General features: G+C 43.0%; 1 protein-coding gene across 1 annotated transcript in view; it reads right to left on the reverse strand.

The window, feature by feature from the left end:
* The window catches only part of MEIKIN (meiotic kinetochore factor), an 85,343-nt gene that overhangs the window by 17,636 nt on the left and 51,069 nt on the right, over positions 1-16,638 (reverse strand). The window contains exons 10-11 of the mRNA XM_089335850.1: positions 11,965-12,045; positions 3,822-3,941 (exon numbers count right to left, since the gene is read on the reverse strand). Coding sequence (XP_089191976.1) covers positions 3,822-3,941; positions 11,965-12,045 — 201 coding nt within the window. The remainder of the gene's footprint in view (positions 1-3,821; positions 3,942-11,964; positions 12,046-16,638) is intronic.

The following is a 16,638-nucleotide window of genomic DNA, read 5'->3' on the forward strand; positions in this document are numbered from 1 at the left end:
GTCCCGGTCGGGGCACCGGATTCTGTCCCGGTTGCCCCTCTTCCAGGCCAGCTCTCTGCTGTGGCCCAGGAGTGCAGTGGAGGATGGCCCAAGTGCTTGGGCCCTGCACCCACATGGGAGACCAGGATAAGTACCTGGCTCCTGCCATCGGATCAGCACGGTGCGCCGGCCGCAGCGCGCTGGCCGCGGCGGCCATTGGAGGGTGAACCAACGGCAAAGGAAGACCTTTCTCTCTGTCTCTCTCTCTCACTGTCCACTCTGCCTGTCAAAAAAATAAAAAATAAATAAATAAAAATAAAAAAAAGAAGTACAGATCCCACAAAACTGATGTAGATATCCTAAACAAAACTTTTAGCGAATCCAACAATATCCAAAAAGAACAAATAAACTATGACTGAGTGAAGTATATATAAGGAGGTAAAGCTGGGGGCCGGAGCCATGGCTCACTTGGTTAATCCTCCACCTGCGGCGCTGGCATCCCATATGGGCGCTGGGTTCTAGTCCCAGTTGCTCCTCTTCCAGTCCAGCTCTCTGCTGTGGCCCGGGAGGACAGTGGAGGATGGTCCAAGTGCTTGGGCTCCTGCACCCGCATGGGAGACCAGGAGGAAGCACCTGGCTCTTGGCTTCAGATCGGCACAGCGCTGGCTGTAACAGCCATTTGGGGAGTGAACCAATGGAAGGAAGACCTTTCTCTCTGTCTCTGTCTCTCTCACTGTCTATAACTCTACCTGTCTAATAATAATAATAATAAAAGGAGGTAAAGCTGCACTAACAACAGAAAATTTAATAAAATTTATCATGTTGGCAAGCTGAAAGAGAAAAATTACATGATAATCTCACTAAGCACAACATTACATTTAACAAATTCCAACATTCATTCCTAATACAAACTCTATAACGTTTTAGGGATAGGAGGAAACTTCGTCAACTTAACAAAAATATACATCAAATTTAACATCGAATCATCGAGTATTTCTCTCTAAATATAGGAAAAAGGCAAAAATACCCTAGTCATGATGGCTTCAATGCTGAATTCTATCAAACATTTAAAAAACAAATACCAACCCTTCTTAAACTTTGCCAAAAAACTGAAGAGGAGGGAACTTCTCATAATTCATTCAATAAAATCAACATTAAAAAAAAAGTAAACAAAGTCTACAACACTACAAGAAAAGAAAACCACAGGCCAGTATCCCCCTAGGGACACTGATGTACAAATCATCAACATACAAGCAAAGTGAATTCAGTAGCATATTAAAGGATTACAGGCCATGACCAAAAGGGATTAGTTCCTAGAATGTAAGGATAGTTTAACATATAAAAAGTAATCGATATAACACAGCACAAACAGCAGAATAAAGGGGGGGAAAATGAGCATTTCAACTGATGCAGAAACAACATTTAAACAAATTTAACACCTTTTAAAGAAAAAAAAAATCCAACAAAGTAGCAACTGTAGCAAACTAATTCAACAAAAATAAAATTCACATGAAAACTCCACAGTGGACAACACATTCAGCAGTAAGAGACTGAAAGCTTGTTTCTCTAAGATCAAGAAAAAGGAAAGGATGCTTGTTTTTTCAAGACAGTACTAGAAGTTCTAGACAGAGGAATTTATACAAAGAAGAAAGAAAGAAGGCAGGGTTGGGGGAAGATAGGGTACCTGAATAGGCAATGAAGAAGTAAAATTATCTCTGTTAACAGATGATGTGATGTATATGCAGAAAGACTTAATTTTAAAACTGTTGAAATAAATGAATTCATCCACATAGCAAGCTATAAAGTCGACACACAAAAATAATTTTCATTTCCACACACTAAGAATGAACAACCTGAAAGAAAATTGCAAAAACATTTGCACTGGGATATACTTGGCTCCCCACCCAGGAGACAGCGTCTTGAGACGCCATGCCAGTGAAGAGTACCTCCATCACCCCATGTCAGCAGGAAGTAGCTCTAAAGACAGATTATCGTCCCTCTACCCCTCCTGGAATTTTGGGACTAATGTAATCCCATACAAATCCTGCTTTATAAAAAACAAAAGGGGGGAATGTTAGGAAACTGGCGCAGTTTTAGCCAGGTGGCCACATGGCCCAACCTCTGGTCAAGCTCCACCCCCATCCTAATGGGATTCGCTGCTCCTGCTTCCCTGCCCGCCCTCGGGCAAAGTTTTAAAAGGGCCTGTTCCTGAACACGTGCTCTCTTGGTTCCTCTCTCTAGCCTCCTCCTCTGGTCTCTTGGCTCCTTTCTGCTCTCTCCTCTTTCTTGGGTCCTCTCACCTCTCTTCTCTCCTTGCTAGCTCCTCTCCTCTCTGTTTCTCTCTTATACTCTCTTTCTCTCTCCTTCCCTTCGCTGCACCTTCACTCCGGTCTTTCCCTTAAAAAAAATTTTTTTGCACTTATAATAGCATCAAAAACAATACTTAGGAATTAACTTAATCAAAGAAGTGAAAGATTTATATGGTGCCAGCATTGTGGCACAGCAGGTTAAGCTACCTGCAATGCCAGAACAACATGAGCACCAGTTCAAGCCCTGGTTGCTCCACTTCCTATCCAGCTCCACGCCAACACGCCTGGGAAAGCATGGAAGATGGTCCAAGTTCTTGGGACCCAGCTACCCATGTGAGAGACCCAGATGAGGCTCCTGTCTTCGGCCTGGCCCAGCCCCAGCTGTTGACTCCATTTGGGAAATGAAGCAGCAGATGGAAGATCTTTCTGTCTTTCCCTCTCCCTGCAACTCTACCTTTCATTTTTTTTTTTAAAGATTTATTTTATTTATTTGAAAGACAGAGTTACAGAGAGAGGTAGAGACAGAGAGAGAGGTCTTCCACCTGCTGCCTCACTCCCCAGATGGCTGCAATGGCCGGAGCTGTGCCAGTCCGAAGTCAGGAGCCAGGTGCTTCTTCCAGGTCTCCCATGTGGGTGCAGGGGCCCAAGGACTTGGGCCATCCTCTACTGCTATTGCAGGACATAGCAGAAAGCTGGACTGGAAGAGGAGCAGAGAGAAAGGTCTTCCAACTGCTGGTTAACTTCCCAAATGGCTGCAACAGCCAGAGCCGGACTGATCTGAAGCTAGGAGCCAGGAGTTTCTTCTGTGTCTCCCAAGTGGGTGCAGGGGCCCAAGGGCTTGGGCCATCTTCCACTGCTTTCTCAGGCCATAAGCAGAGAGCTGGATTGGAAGAGGAGCAGCTGAGACATAAACTGGTGCCCATATGGGATGCCGGCACTGCAGGTAGAGGCTTAGCCCACTACACAACAGCACCAACCCCTGGAATTTTTAATATTACTAAGACATTATTATAACCCAAAGTGATCTACAGAATGAATGCAATCCTTATAAAACATCCAATGTCATTCTCTTCAGAAATAGAAAATCCCATCCTAAAATTCATATGAAACCACAAAGGACATCAGATGCCAAAAGAATCTTGATCAGAGCTGGAGGACTCACACTTCCTGGTTTCAACATGTACTACAAAGCTACAGTAAGGCACCAGCATAAAGCAAAGCAAATAGATCAAAAGAATGGAGAGCCTAAACATAAACCTGGAACATACGACTATTGACAAGGGTGCCAAGACTATTCAAAGTTGAAATAGTTATGCATCAAAAAATTCCATCAACAGAACAAAAAGGCAATCCACAGAGGGGGAGAAAATATTTTTAGCATCAAAAATCTTATAAGGGATTCTTCTTTATATACAAATAAAAGATGTCAGCTTCAACTATGTTACAGATTTATTAAGGTATCTAACATACCATGTATCTAATATAACAACAATTACTTCCTGCAGCAGTTGAAGGGGTATTTGAAAATACTACCTCATTTGAAGAATTTTCTTGCAAACTTGACACAGGAACAATTTCATTTGAATTAACATAATTGCTGACATTTGGACACAATTCTTCAGAAGATGCTTTTTGCACTGAGGACAAATCAATCTATAAAAGAATATATTGCTCTTTTGTAGAAAAATGTTGCAAAATAATTATTTTTAAGTAATTAAAAGAAAGCTGAAAATAGTATCTCATTGGAATTATTTTCTTGTGGACTTGATATTTGAACAATTTCATCTATATGAATATTATTACTGACATTTGGAAATTATTCTACAAAAGATGTATAGTTAACTATCTACAAACCAATCTATAAAGAAGGTTATAATACTCTTTGCTTTAGTGTTTTTTAAAAGAATTAATTACTTATTTGAAAGGTGGAGTGGTAGAGACAGAGATCTTCCATCCAGCGGTTTACCCCCTAAATGTGCCAACAGCCTAAGCTAGGTCAGGCTGAAGCCAGGATCTCATCCAGGTATCCCATGTTGATGGCAGGAACCCAGGTACTTGGAACATCATCCACTGCCTCCAATGTACATTAAAAGGAAGCTGGATTGGAAATACAGAATAGATGGGACTCAAAGCAGGCCTTCTGATACGGTGTGCAGGCAACCCAAGTGGCAGATTAGATTAACCTGTTGCATAATGCCCATCAGAATATTATTTTTAAGTAGGAATTTTTGTTATACCTCATATTTTTCTATTCATTCATTCAATAAATATTTATCAAATACTTACTAAATCAAAGTCATCTACCCAGCAACCACACTTCCTACCACACTTCCTAGAATAATTTCCCTTGCTTTTTTTTTTTTTTTTTTTAAGATTTATCTATTTATTTGAAAGTCAGAGTTACACAGAGAGAGGAGAGGCAGAGAGAGAGAGAGAAGTCTTCCATCCGATGGTTCACTCCCCAATCCGAAGCCAGGAGCCAGGAGCTTCATCCTGGTCTCCCACGTGGGTGCAGGGGCCCAGGGACTTGGGCCATCTTCCACTGCTTTCCCAGGCTACAGCAGAGAGCTGGATCAGAAGTGGAGCAGACAGGACTCGAATAGGCACATGGAAGGGATGCCAGCACTTCAGGACAGGGCGTTAACCCACTGCACCACAGTGCCGGTCCCTCCCTTGATTTTTTTGTAATGCAAACTTTTCCCACTGTTCTGTGCTTATCTTCTTTTTGCACAACAACCAAACATCAGATTTTAAAATCTCTACCTCTAAAATACAACTCTCTTCTGAGCACCACATCCATACCTCTATTAGGTTACTGAAATCATCACATATTTCTGTATCAAACTGAAAATATCTAAAATTAGACACATGATTCCTACTTCGTAGATGAAGACTCCAAGCATTGAAATACTGACCAGCTATATCTGACTAGGGTAATTTGACTTGCACTTAGGCTAGCCCAAATATATGGATACCTCAACTGGATTCAGATGCACTAGATGGGAGTTTTTTTTTTCTCTCTCTCTCTGTGCCCCTCCCTCCCTCCCTTCGTGTCTCTCTCTCTCTCTCTCTCTCTCTCTCTCTGTGTGTGTGTGTGTGTGTGTGTGTGGAGCAGGGTGCATGTTCTTCCCCTGGTGAGGTCCTCTTCCTCCTGGCAGCACAGAACAACTTCATGTCTATGTATCTGTATCTTAGAATAGTCTTAGAAAGGTCACATTAAAACAAGATACTGGCAAATGAAAATCTCCCAGAAGTCTCTGCTCAATTGGCCTTCTTTAGGATAGCCACCGAAGATGTGAAAGCTCAGAATCGAAGGGAATCCACAGGCCTCCTCTGGTGGCAGCAAGTTGTGGAATGAACCAAAGAGCAATTTGTTTCAAACTGATTCATTAACAAAATTTTGAACTTTAAAATATCAATCCATTAAGTAGTCTCAAAATTATTTTTAGAAGATGCTGGTATTTATCTACTAGATGGGAAAATATTTGCAAATGACCTATCTGATAAGGATCTAGTGTCCAGAAAAAAGATTCCTTATAACTCAATCATTAACTTCATTATAAAATGGGCACAGTATCTTTGAATAGGCATTTCCCCAAAGAAGGAATACAAATAGCAAATAAGATCAAATGTAAAATCACAAAGAGATACCAGTTCACCCCCAAAAGATGGATGGTGACAAGTGTTGGTAAAAATGTAGAGAAATCAGAATATTCATACAGTGTTGGGAACGTGAGCTTATTCAGGCACACTGGAAAATAGTCTCACATTTCCTCAAATAAGTAACCATATAACCCAGGAAATTCTACTCTGGGTATGTAGCTAAGACTAATGAAAACATATGTTCATGGCTGACATTGTGGTATAGCAGGTAAAACTGCCACCTGCCATGCAGCATCCCATATGACTGCTGGCTGGTGTCCCGGATGCTGTGCTTCCAATCCAGCTCCCTGCTATTGGGCCTGGGAAAACAGCATAGGATGGCCCAATTGCTTGGGCCCTTGCATACAGGTTGGAGACCTGGAAGAGGCTCCTGGGTCCAAGGCTTTGGCCCGGCCTCACCCTGGAGAGTGAACCAATGGATGGAAGATCTCTCTTTGTATTTCCCTCTCTCTCTCTGCGTAAATCTGTCTTTCAAGTAAATAAATGAATCGAAAGAAAGAAAGAGAGGGAGGGAGGGAGGGAGGAAGAGTTGTGTCCCAAGGTGGATGAACAAGGGAAAGATATATTGCTTTAGAAGGCGGGGGGGTGGGGGGTAGGTGGAGAAAGTGCATTCCCAGTAGACAGCTGGAGAGAGCAAGTCAGGGTTGCAGTGAAAACTACAGAATGCAGAGGGCACCATGGATCAGACTGGAAGGTGCTGTCATGCAGCAAAGAGTGCGAACACCACACTCCAGAACTGGTGGATACGCCAGCTTTGGAGAGCGAGGTGAGAGCACACTGCAGCAGCTTATGCCACTGGTGATATTGCGGGAGGGAGAGCCTTGCAGACCACACTGTCTTTGAGATCAGCCTGGAGCCCTAAGAGGGGCAGTGTACCTGTTTAACCCAGCAATGGCATCAGCAACTGGTGGGGAGAAAGTGCCATTTTGACAACAGTGGTGCGGTTCTTTTGCATATGATTGGAAGATTTTACCAGAGGGAAAAATCCGCATTCCCCACTGATTTTGAGTCTGGCTGGGAGGGTTGATGGGGACTGGGCATCCACATAGGACTGTGAGGTGCCCCCAGCCTCTCAACATCACAGGCTCTGGGGCTCAAACCGCAAGGTGAAGTGCTCACAGGAAGCTGGCTCTGGAAAGCTCTCTGCTCTCTCTGTGGAGGGGACAGTCTAGCGGGGTGGAATAGATCTTCTGTAGCCTGTAACTGTGGGAGCCTTGTGTGCTAAGTCTGTGTGAACTCTGTGACTGCATGACAGGGATTTTGAATCGCTGTATCTGACACCAGAGGCTCAGAGCTCTCTGACTGTCTTGGGTCACTGCATAGAGATCAGTGCTCACACTGAGGACTGCACACTCTCTGTGCTGTTCATGTGGCAGCGTGGATGAGTGCTGTACCCACTGTGGACTAAACCCAGGCAGTGATGACCTTGGAAAAGAGGAGGTGAGGGAGTGATTACACCAAATGAGGTGATCATATCCTCCTCCTGCCAATAATAAAGAGACCAACCATGTCCAACTTGAGTGTCACCCTGGATACTTGCCCCATCCTGCAACACTGACCAGAGCTCCCTGGCTGCACCCTGCACACACCTCTGGGTATTCATGGAGAGAGCAGACAATCCACTAAGTCACAGAGGCTTAGTTCAAAGATAAATGCCATCAGAGGGAAAAAAACCAACAAGTATTTCTAACAAACACCTAAAATAAATGCAGAAATTCAAGAAACAAGAAAGCATGACTCCCAGAAAGGAACACAACACTAAATACGAGAAAGTGAAGATGAATAGATTGATGAAATGCCTAAAGATGTTCTAAATATTGATCACAGAATTACTCAGAATCAAGGAGAAGCAAACCCACAAGTTACAGAAATTCATATATGACATGGAGGAAAAACTGCCCCATAAGATTGAGATTTTGAACAGAAATCAAACTGAAATATTAGAAATGAAGAATTCAATATGTTAAATAAAACACAGTGGAAAGCCTTAACAACAGAGTTGGTGAGGCAGAAGAAGGAATACTCAAGCTAGAAGGCAAATTGTGGGGAGCAACTCGGACTAGACTGTTACTGGAATTAAGACTTATTCTATGCATCTGCTCTCCCACAATATGGCGCTGGGAGAGGAGGAAACAGCTTCTACACAGCTGCCTCCAGTTCAACCAATAAGCAGCAGGAGCTGACTCTGATTGGAGGAGAGCAGTGTACTCGGTGTGTGGGTAGCAGAGTTGGGATTGGTGGAAGAGGACTATAAAGGAGGAGAGAGACAACATGCACCAGGAACATCTAAGGGGAACATCTATCTGAAGGAACACCTGTGCAGCCCCCGAGACAGCCGGCCGGCGGTGTGCCGCTCCCCCGCGGAAGTGGGGAAAGTGGCCAGGGGGAACCGCCCTTCCACGGAGGTGGAAGGGTCGGTAGCCAACCCGGGAAGAACCAGCAGCAAACCTGGGGAGGGCCGAGCAGACAAAAGAACAGCGCAGGGTCCTGTGTCGTTCCTCCACGAAGACGGGGAGCGACAGCAAATCTTTGGAAATATCTCAGACCAAAATAAAAAAGAAGAAATTAGAAAAATTAAAAAACAATGTTCAAGATTTATGGACTACTATCAAATGACCCCACATATAGGTCTTAGGAGTTCCTGAAGGTATGGAAAAAGATAATGAATTAGAAGGCCTATTCAGTGAAATTATTACAGAAAATTTCTCCAATTTGAAGAAACCAAAGGATGTCAAAGTACACAGCACTTTTTTTTTTCTTAACAGGCAGAGTGGACAGTGAGAGAGAGAGAGACAGAGAGAAAGGTATTCCTTTGCTGTTGGTTCACCCTCCAATGACCGCCGCCACTGCGGCTGGCGCGCTGCGGCTAGTGCACCGTGCTAATCCAAAGGCAGGAGCCAGGTGCTTCTCCTGGTCTCCCATGTGGGTGCAGGGCCCAAGCACTTGGGCCATCCTCCACTGCACTCCCTGGCCACAGCAGAGAGCTGGCCTGGAAGAGGGGCAACTGGGACAGAATCCGGTGCCCTGACCGGGACTAGAACCCGGTGTGCCGGCGCCGCAGGCAGAGGATTAGCCTATTGACCTGCGGCGATGGCTCTCTTAATAGAGATGACCAAAAAAGATCTTTACCATGACACATGGTAGTCAAACTTTCACAACACAAAAAATAAGGAAAGCTTCTAAAATGTGCATGAGAAAAATGGCAGATTACTTTCAGAGGATCTTCAATTAGACTCACAGCTGATTTCTCATCAGAAACTCCATAGGCTAGCAGAGATTAAAGAGACATAGTCCAAGTCTTAAGAGAAAAAAAATTGTCAACCCAGATGACTGTACCCTACAAAGCTCTCATTTGTGAATGAAAGTGAAATAAAGACCTCCCATAACAAATAGAAATTGAAAGAATTTGTCATCACTTATCCAGCCTTACAAATTATGTTTAAGGATACGCTATGGGGCTGGCGCCATGGCACAGTAGGTTGATCTGCCTGCAGCGCCAGCTCCCATATGGGCACCAGTTCTAGTCCTGGCTGCTCCTTTTCCAATCCGGCTCTCTGCTGTGGCCTGGGAAGACAATAGAAGATGGCCTAGGCCCTTGGGCTCCTGCACCCGCATGGGAGACCGGGAAGCACCTGGCTCCTGGCTTCAGGTCAGTGCAGTTCTGGCTGTTGCGGCCATTTGGGGAGTGAACCAGCAGAAGAAAGATCTTTCTCTCTGTCTTTCCCTCTCACTGTCTGTAACTCTACCTCTCAAATAAATAAATAAAAAATAAATAAAAGGGATGTGCTACACACAGAAACATACAAATATGGTCATCATTATGAAAGAATGTGAAGGCATAAAATTTCCTAATAGAAGTACAAAGGAAATCCAATGCAAACAAAATGAATATTTATGGAAAAATGGCAGGGCCAAGTGGTTACTTAGCAATAGTAACCTTGGATGTAAATGCTCTAAATTTTCCAATTAAAAGACAGACTGGCTGAATGGATTAAAAAACAAGATCCATATGTTTGCTGCCTACAAGAAAAGCACCTCACCAACTAGGATATATGCACTCTGAAGGTGCAAAAACAGAAAAAGATACTCCACACTAAGAGAATGCAAAAAAAAAAAAAAAAAAAGGCAGGTGTAACCATCTTAATATCAGACAGAATAGACTTTAACACAAAAACTGCTAAAAAAGACAAAAAAGGGCATTATATAATGATTAAGTGATCAATTCAACAGGAATATGTGACTATAATAAATGTAAATGTACCCAATGCCAGGGCAACTGGCTATTTAAAACAAATATTTATGGATCTAAAGGGAGACATAGACTCCAATACAAGAGTAATGGTAGGGGCCGGCGCCGCGGCTCACTTGGCTAATCCTCCGCCTACAGCGCTGGCACCCCGGGTTCTAGTCCCGGTCGGGGAGCCGGATTCTGTCCCGGCTGCCCCTCTTCCAGGCCGGCTCTCTGCTGTGGCCGAAACAAAAAATATAAAAGAGGGGCCAGTGCTGTGATATAGTGGGCTAAGACTCCACCTGTGGCTCTGGTACCACATATTGGCACCAGTTTGAGTGTTGGCTGCTCCTCTTCCAATCCAACTCTCTTCTATGGTCTGGGAAATAAGTAGAGGAAGGCCCAATTCCTTGGGCCCCTATGCCCACGTGGGAGACCTGAAAGAAGTTCCTGGTTCCTAACTTCAGATGGGCCTGCCTCTGGCTGTTGCGACCATTTGGGGAGTGAGCCAACAGATGGAAGATCTTTCTTTCTGCCTCTTTCTTTTTCTCTGTCTTTAACGCAACTTCTCAAATAAATAAATAAGTCTTTTTTAAAAATACAAAAGATCAGTGAAATGAAGAACTGGGTTTTTGAAAAAATAAACAAAATTGATACATCATTGGCCCAACTAACTAAAAAAGAGGGAGAAAACCCAAATCAACAAATTCAGAAATGAAAAAGGAAATATAATAATAGATACCAAAGAAATAAAAAGAATAATCAGGAATTACTACAAAGGCTGTATAGCAACAAATTGGGAAACTTAAAAGAAATGGGTAGACTCTGGACACATACAGTATAACAAAATTGAGTCATGAAGACATGGAAAACCTAAACAGATCAATGACCAAGACAGAGATTGAATCAGTAATCAGCATCCTCTCCACAAAGAAAAGCCCAGGACTGGATGGCCTTACTGCTGGATTCTATCAGACTTTTAAAGAACTAATTCCAATCTTCTCAATCTATTCAAAGCAATTGAAAGGGAGGGAACCCTCTCAAACTCCTTCTATGAGGTCAGCATCACCTTAATTCTGAAACCAGAAAAAATACAAGTAAAGCCATTGTGGAAGACAGTATGGAGACACCTCAGAAATCAGAAAACATATATACCATATGACCCAGTAATCCCAGTCCTGGGAATTTACCCAAATGAAATGAAATCAGCATATGAAAGATGTATCTGTATCCCCATGTTTATTGCAGTTCAAGTCACAATTGCTAAGATATGGAATCAACCTAGATGTCTATCAACTGATGACTGGATTAAGAAATTATGGTATTTATATATATAAAAATTTATATATAATAATATATATTATATATAACAATATATAATATCTAATAATATATAGTAATATTATATATAATGTATATAAATTTATATATATTATTATATATATATAGTATGGAATAGTAGTATGGAATACTACTCAGCCACAAAAAGAATAAAATCCTGCCTTTTGCAACAAAATGGATGCAAAAGTTCTAAATTTCAGTTATGTATATTTACATACAATAATTAAGAAAACCAAAAAAAGAAGAACCCTGGTTAATACTATAAAATTCTGATTTTCTTTCCCCCTTACATGCATAGCAATATATACAATACTTGCAATGAAAGTATGCTTATGCAACAAAAAAATACAGATATCATTCTCTATAGGCAATATTCCCTAGTATAACAAAAATAGAAGAATGGGGAGAGGAAGAGTCACAAAATAGATAAAAGTTAATACTTACCACAAAAACAGCTGTCGCTGAAGATGGTGTACTTGTTAACAAGTCTGTACTTTTCTTATCAGTAGTAGAAGAATTTATTTTCTACAAATATTTTGTGAAATAGGAGAATGAATAGCAGGAATATACTACTTTAATAGAGTAAAATCACAATTTAAAGTTAGTAGACTAGATTATAATATGTAATATCAGTAAAATCTTTTATCTACTAGTTAAATTTTAAATCATTTGATAGTAAACTAAAGGGTTTTCTTTCTTAGCTATGTCAAACAACTCCCAAGAATTCTCTATGTGGAATAATAACTATGGGGGCCCAGCACTGTGGTATAGCAGGACGCCGGATTCTGTCCCGGTTGCCCCTCTTCCAGACCAGCTCTCTGCTGTGGCCAGGGAGTACAGTGGAGGATGGCCCAAGTCCTTGGGCCCTGCACCCGCATGGGAGACCAGGAGAAGCACCTGGCTCCTGGCTTCGGATCAGCACGATGTGCCGGCCGCAGCGCGTCACCCGTGGCGGCCATTGGAAGGTGAACCAACAGCAAAGGAATACCTTTCTCTCTGTCTCTCTCCCTCTCACTGTCCACTCTGCCTGTCAAAAAAAAAAAAAGAAAGAAAGAAAAAGAAAAAAAATGAATACTTCAGTTGAAATTACTATCAATTTAGGAGAAAAAGCTAATTAGAGTGTTGAATTAGGGAACAGTTATTTGGTTATTTTATTAACTGCTAAGAAAAGTATGTTACTTTCAGCATTGTATAATTCCTAGTATATTATTATATTTTTAATGGAAGTGGATTATAAGTTATTTATGAAGTTGTTAAGATGCATATGTAGCAAAGAGAATTAGTTTGAAATATATATGTCTAAAAATAGGTAGATACTTTCATTAATAGAACATTAACGAAATAAAATAGGATGCAGACTCATTTTTTATTTCTCAGTCAGAGATGGGTGAACAAAGCAAGAAAGAGGAAGAAAAAGAGTAAAGAAAGAAAGAAACAAGGTCCAAGAGCTAAACAGAATGACAAAAAGAGAGGGAGGGAGAGGGAGAGAGCGAGAGAACAAGAGAAAGACAGAGAGATAAGGGAGGGAAGAAGAGGTAGATGGGGGAAAGAGGTGGGGGGAGAGGGAGTGGGAAGAGACAAAAGACTGAGAGGAAAGGAAAAAAGAGAGGAAGATTGAGTAAAGGAGAGAGGGCAGGAGCAGACAGACAAGACACGCACCAACACAGACTGGGAGCAGAAAGACACTGAGAGAATTAGAGGACAGAGGATGACAGCAAGAGACAGAGAACACTGAGAGAAAAAGAGACAGAGACAGGCTGGCGCCGCAGCTCACTAGGCTAATCCTCTGCCTTGCGGCGCCGGCACACCGGGTTCTAGACCCGGTCGGGGTGCCGGATTCTGTCCTGGTTGCCCCTCTTCCAGGCCAGCTCTCTGCTGTGGCCCGGGAGGGCAGTGGAGGATGGCCCAGGTGCTTGGGCCCTGCACCCCATGGGAGACCAGGAGAAGTACCTGGCTCCTGCCATCGGATCAGCACAGTGTGCCGGCCGCAGTGTGCCGGCCTCGGCGGCCATTGGAGGGTGAACCAACGGCAAAAAGGAAGACCTGTCTCTCTATCTGTCTCTCTCACTGTCCACTCTGCCTGTCAAAAAAAAAAAAAAAAAAAAAAAAAAAAAAAAAAAAAAAAGAGACAGAGACAGAAACTGGGAGAAGAAAGAGAGAGAGCCTTGCAACAAGAGAGACAAAATCAGAGACAGTAACACCAGAGAGAGAGAGAGAGAGAGAGAGAAACAGTGATAGTTGAAGAGACAGAGAGAGCCAACTCAAGAAATAAAACTTGAACATCACATGTTTGTGTTAGGTTTCTCTTTTCCTATCTTTCCTTTTTTAAAAAAAGATTTATTTATTTATTTGAAAGTCAGAGTTACACAGAGAGAGGAGAGGCAGAGAGAGAGAGAGAGAGAGAGGTCTTCCACCTGATGGTTCACTCCCCAACAGGCCACAACAGCCAGAGCTGCGCCAATCTGAAACTAGGAGCTAGGAGCTTCTTCTGGGTCTCCCACATGGGTGCAGGGGCCCAAGGACTTGGGCCATATTCTACTGCTTTCCCAGGCCACAGCAGAGAGCTGGATCAGATGTGGAGCAGTTGGGTCTTGAACTGGCGCCCATATGGAAGGCTGGCGCTTTAGGCCAGGGCATTAGTCCACTGCGCCACAGTGCTGGCCCCTTCCTATCTTTTCTTTCACTCTTTCTCTTCCTCTGGATCTGTTAAACTAGTTGTTGGTACAAAGCATAACGTGGAATAGTTTTCTGGGAAACATTTTTTTCAAAACAATTTTACAGGTACATTCATCTGGTATACTATGTCACTTCTCTAACTGATATCCACATAATCTTCTATTCTCTATTCTTCTGAACAATGTGGGTTACTCTAGGCTTAGGGACTGTTGTGAAAGGACTATAAATAACATGTGTAAACAGGACACATGGTGCCTGAAGAATAAGAGACAGGCAGTGATAGCTATTCCTATACCCTCGTGGCAGCATTGGGGGTGCTCTACTCAGACCTCTCTGAACACAGGACTCGCTGTCCTGAGGCAGGGAGTGTGGCTAAGCCAACACCCCCAGCTCCAGCTTCCGCCAAATCTCCTGCTTTCAAGCAGAAGCCACCATATTTCCAGGCAGCTGCCAGCCAATGTCTGGGCTTGGGAGACTGACATCAGACTTTTTAATGGGAAATCTTTCCTCCAGAACACCTCACTGGGAAAGCTTCTGTCAGCTCAGCAGTGAAGAGTGAGGCTATCCCTGCCAACTTTTCTTCTTTCCTGCTTTGTCTCAGATGTTAATCAGTCCCTTCAAAAAACCACTGGAATTTTTAATTCTGCCTCAATATCCACCTTCTTGTGGTTCCAATGACATAGCTGTCAGCTGTCAAATCAATTTTAAAGACTTCAGTCTGGGGGCCGGCACCGTGGCTCACTTGGTTAATCCTCCACCTGTGGCATCGGCATCCCATATGGGCACCGGGTTCTAGTCCCAGTTGCTCCTCTTCCAGTCCAGCTCTCTGCTGTGGCCCAGGAGGATAGTGGAGGATGGCCCAAGTGCTTGGGCCCTGCACCCGCATGGGAGACCAGGAGGAAGCACCTGGCTCCTGGCTTTGGATCAGCGTAGCTCCGGCCGTAGCGGCCATTTGGTGAGTGAACCAACGGAAGAAAGACCTTTCTCTCTGTCTCTCTCACTGTCTAACTTTATCTGTCAAATAAATTAAAAAAAAAAAAGACTTCAGTCTGTATGTAGCTGTAAGTAAACAGCTTTATCTTTTCCTAGATATGTTAAGAAATTATGCATTTAAGTGGAAGCAGCACTAATGTCCATCGATTGATGAATAACAAGTAAAATGTGGTACATCTGTGAAACAGAATATTATTTGGCAATTGAAATGTGTGAAGTTGTGATATATACAACATGAATGGACTTTCAAAACACTGCTAAATAAAGAAAATCACAAACACAAAGAAATTATGCATTCTTAAATATTCTTAGTAAGTAATTTCACTTTTGTAGTATTTTCAAGAATTATCAGTTAATAAAAGACTAGTGCTTACCAATGCAGAGTCCAGGGGCTGAGGCAGCAGAACTTTAGTAAGGGATCTACCTGCATTGCTTTCAAGAGTAGAACTAGGGCAAGATGATGAGTCCTTAATTTCTACATGAGGAGAATTTAATTTTGTTTGAAAATTTGTATCTTTATGTTCAGAATCCTTTTCAGGCTGAAAAAAAATTATAATCATGAAATAGGTTTCACATTGCTATGAAAACATTGCTACTACTTGTCCCATGTTCCAATATTCTTTCAAATAAAAAAAATGACACTTAAAGATGGATGATTTTCCAGGAAAAAAATAACAAGTTCCACACATTTAAGTAAAGTATCTGTGGAAAGACAAAACAGTTTGAAATATTCAGCTTAAACATATTTCCTACTGGTGCTGGCACTGTGGCCTAATAGGTTAAATATCCTCTGGCAGCGCCAGCATCCCTTTTGGGTGCCAGTTCCAATCCTGGCTGCTTCTTTTCTGATCAGGCTCCCTGCTGACGGCCTGGGAAAGCAGTGGAAGACAGCTCAAGTCCTTGGGCCCCTGCACCCATGTGGGAAACTCAGAAGAAGCTTCTGGCTGCTGGCTTCAGATCAGGCCAGCTCCAGCCATTGCGGCCATTTGGGGAGTAAAGCAGCAGATGGAAGACCTTTCTCTCTATCTCTCCTTCTGTGTGTCCATAACTGTGCCTCTCAAATACATAAATCTTTTTTTTTTTTTTTTTTGACAGGCAGAGTTAGACAGTGAGAGAGAGAGACAGAGAGAAAGGTCTTCCTTCCATTGGTTCACCCTCCAGATGGCTGCTACGGCCGGCACGCTGCGCCAATCCGAAGCCAGGAGCCAGATGCTTCCTCCTGGTCTCCCATGCGGGTGCAGGGCCCAAGCACTTGGGCCATCCTCCACTGCCCTCCTGGGCCACAGCAGAGAGCTGGACTAGAAGAGGAGCAACCGGGACAGAATCCGGTGCCCTGACCAGGACTAGAACCCAGGGTGCTGGAGCCGCAGGCAGAGAATTAGCCAAGTGAGCTGCGGCACCAGCCCAAATACATAAATATTTAAAAATAATTTCCTACCAATTTAAAAT

The sequence above is a fragment of the Oryctolagus cuniculus genome, chromosome 6, assembly GCF_051225735.1.
Source record: "Oryctolagus cuniculus isolate XC-2025 breed Fujian yellow rabbit chromosome 6, ASM5122573v1, whole genome shotgun sequence".
Classification (NCBI taxonomy): domain Eukaryota; kingdom Metazoa; phylum Chordata; class Mammalia; order Lagomorpha; family Leporidae; genus Oryctolagus; species Oryctolagus cuniculus.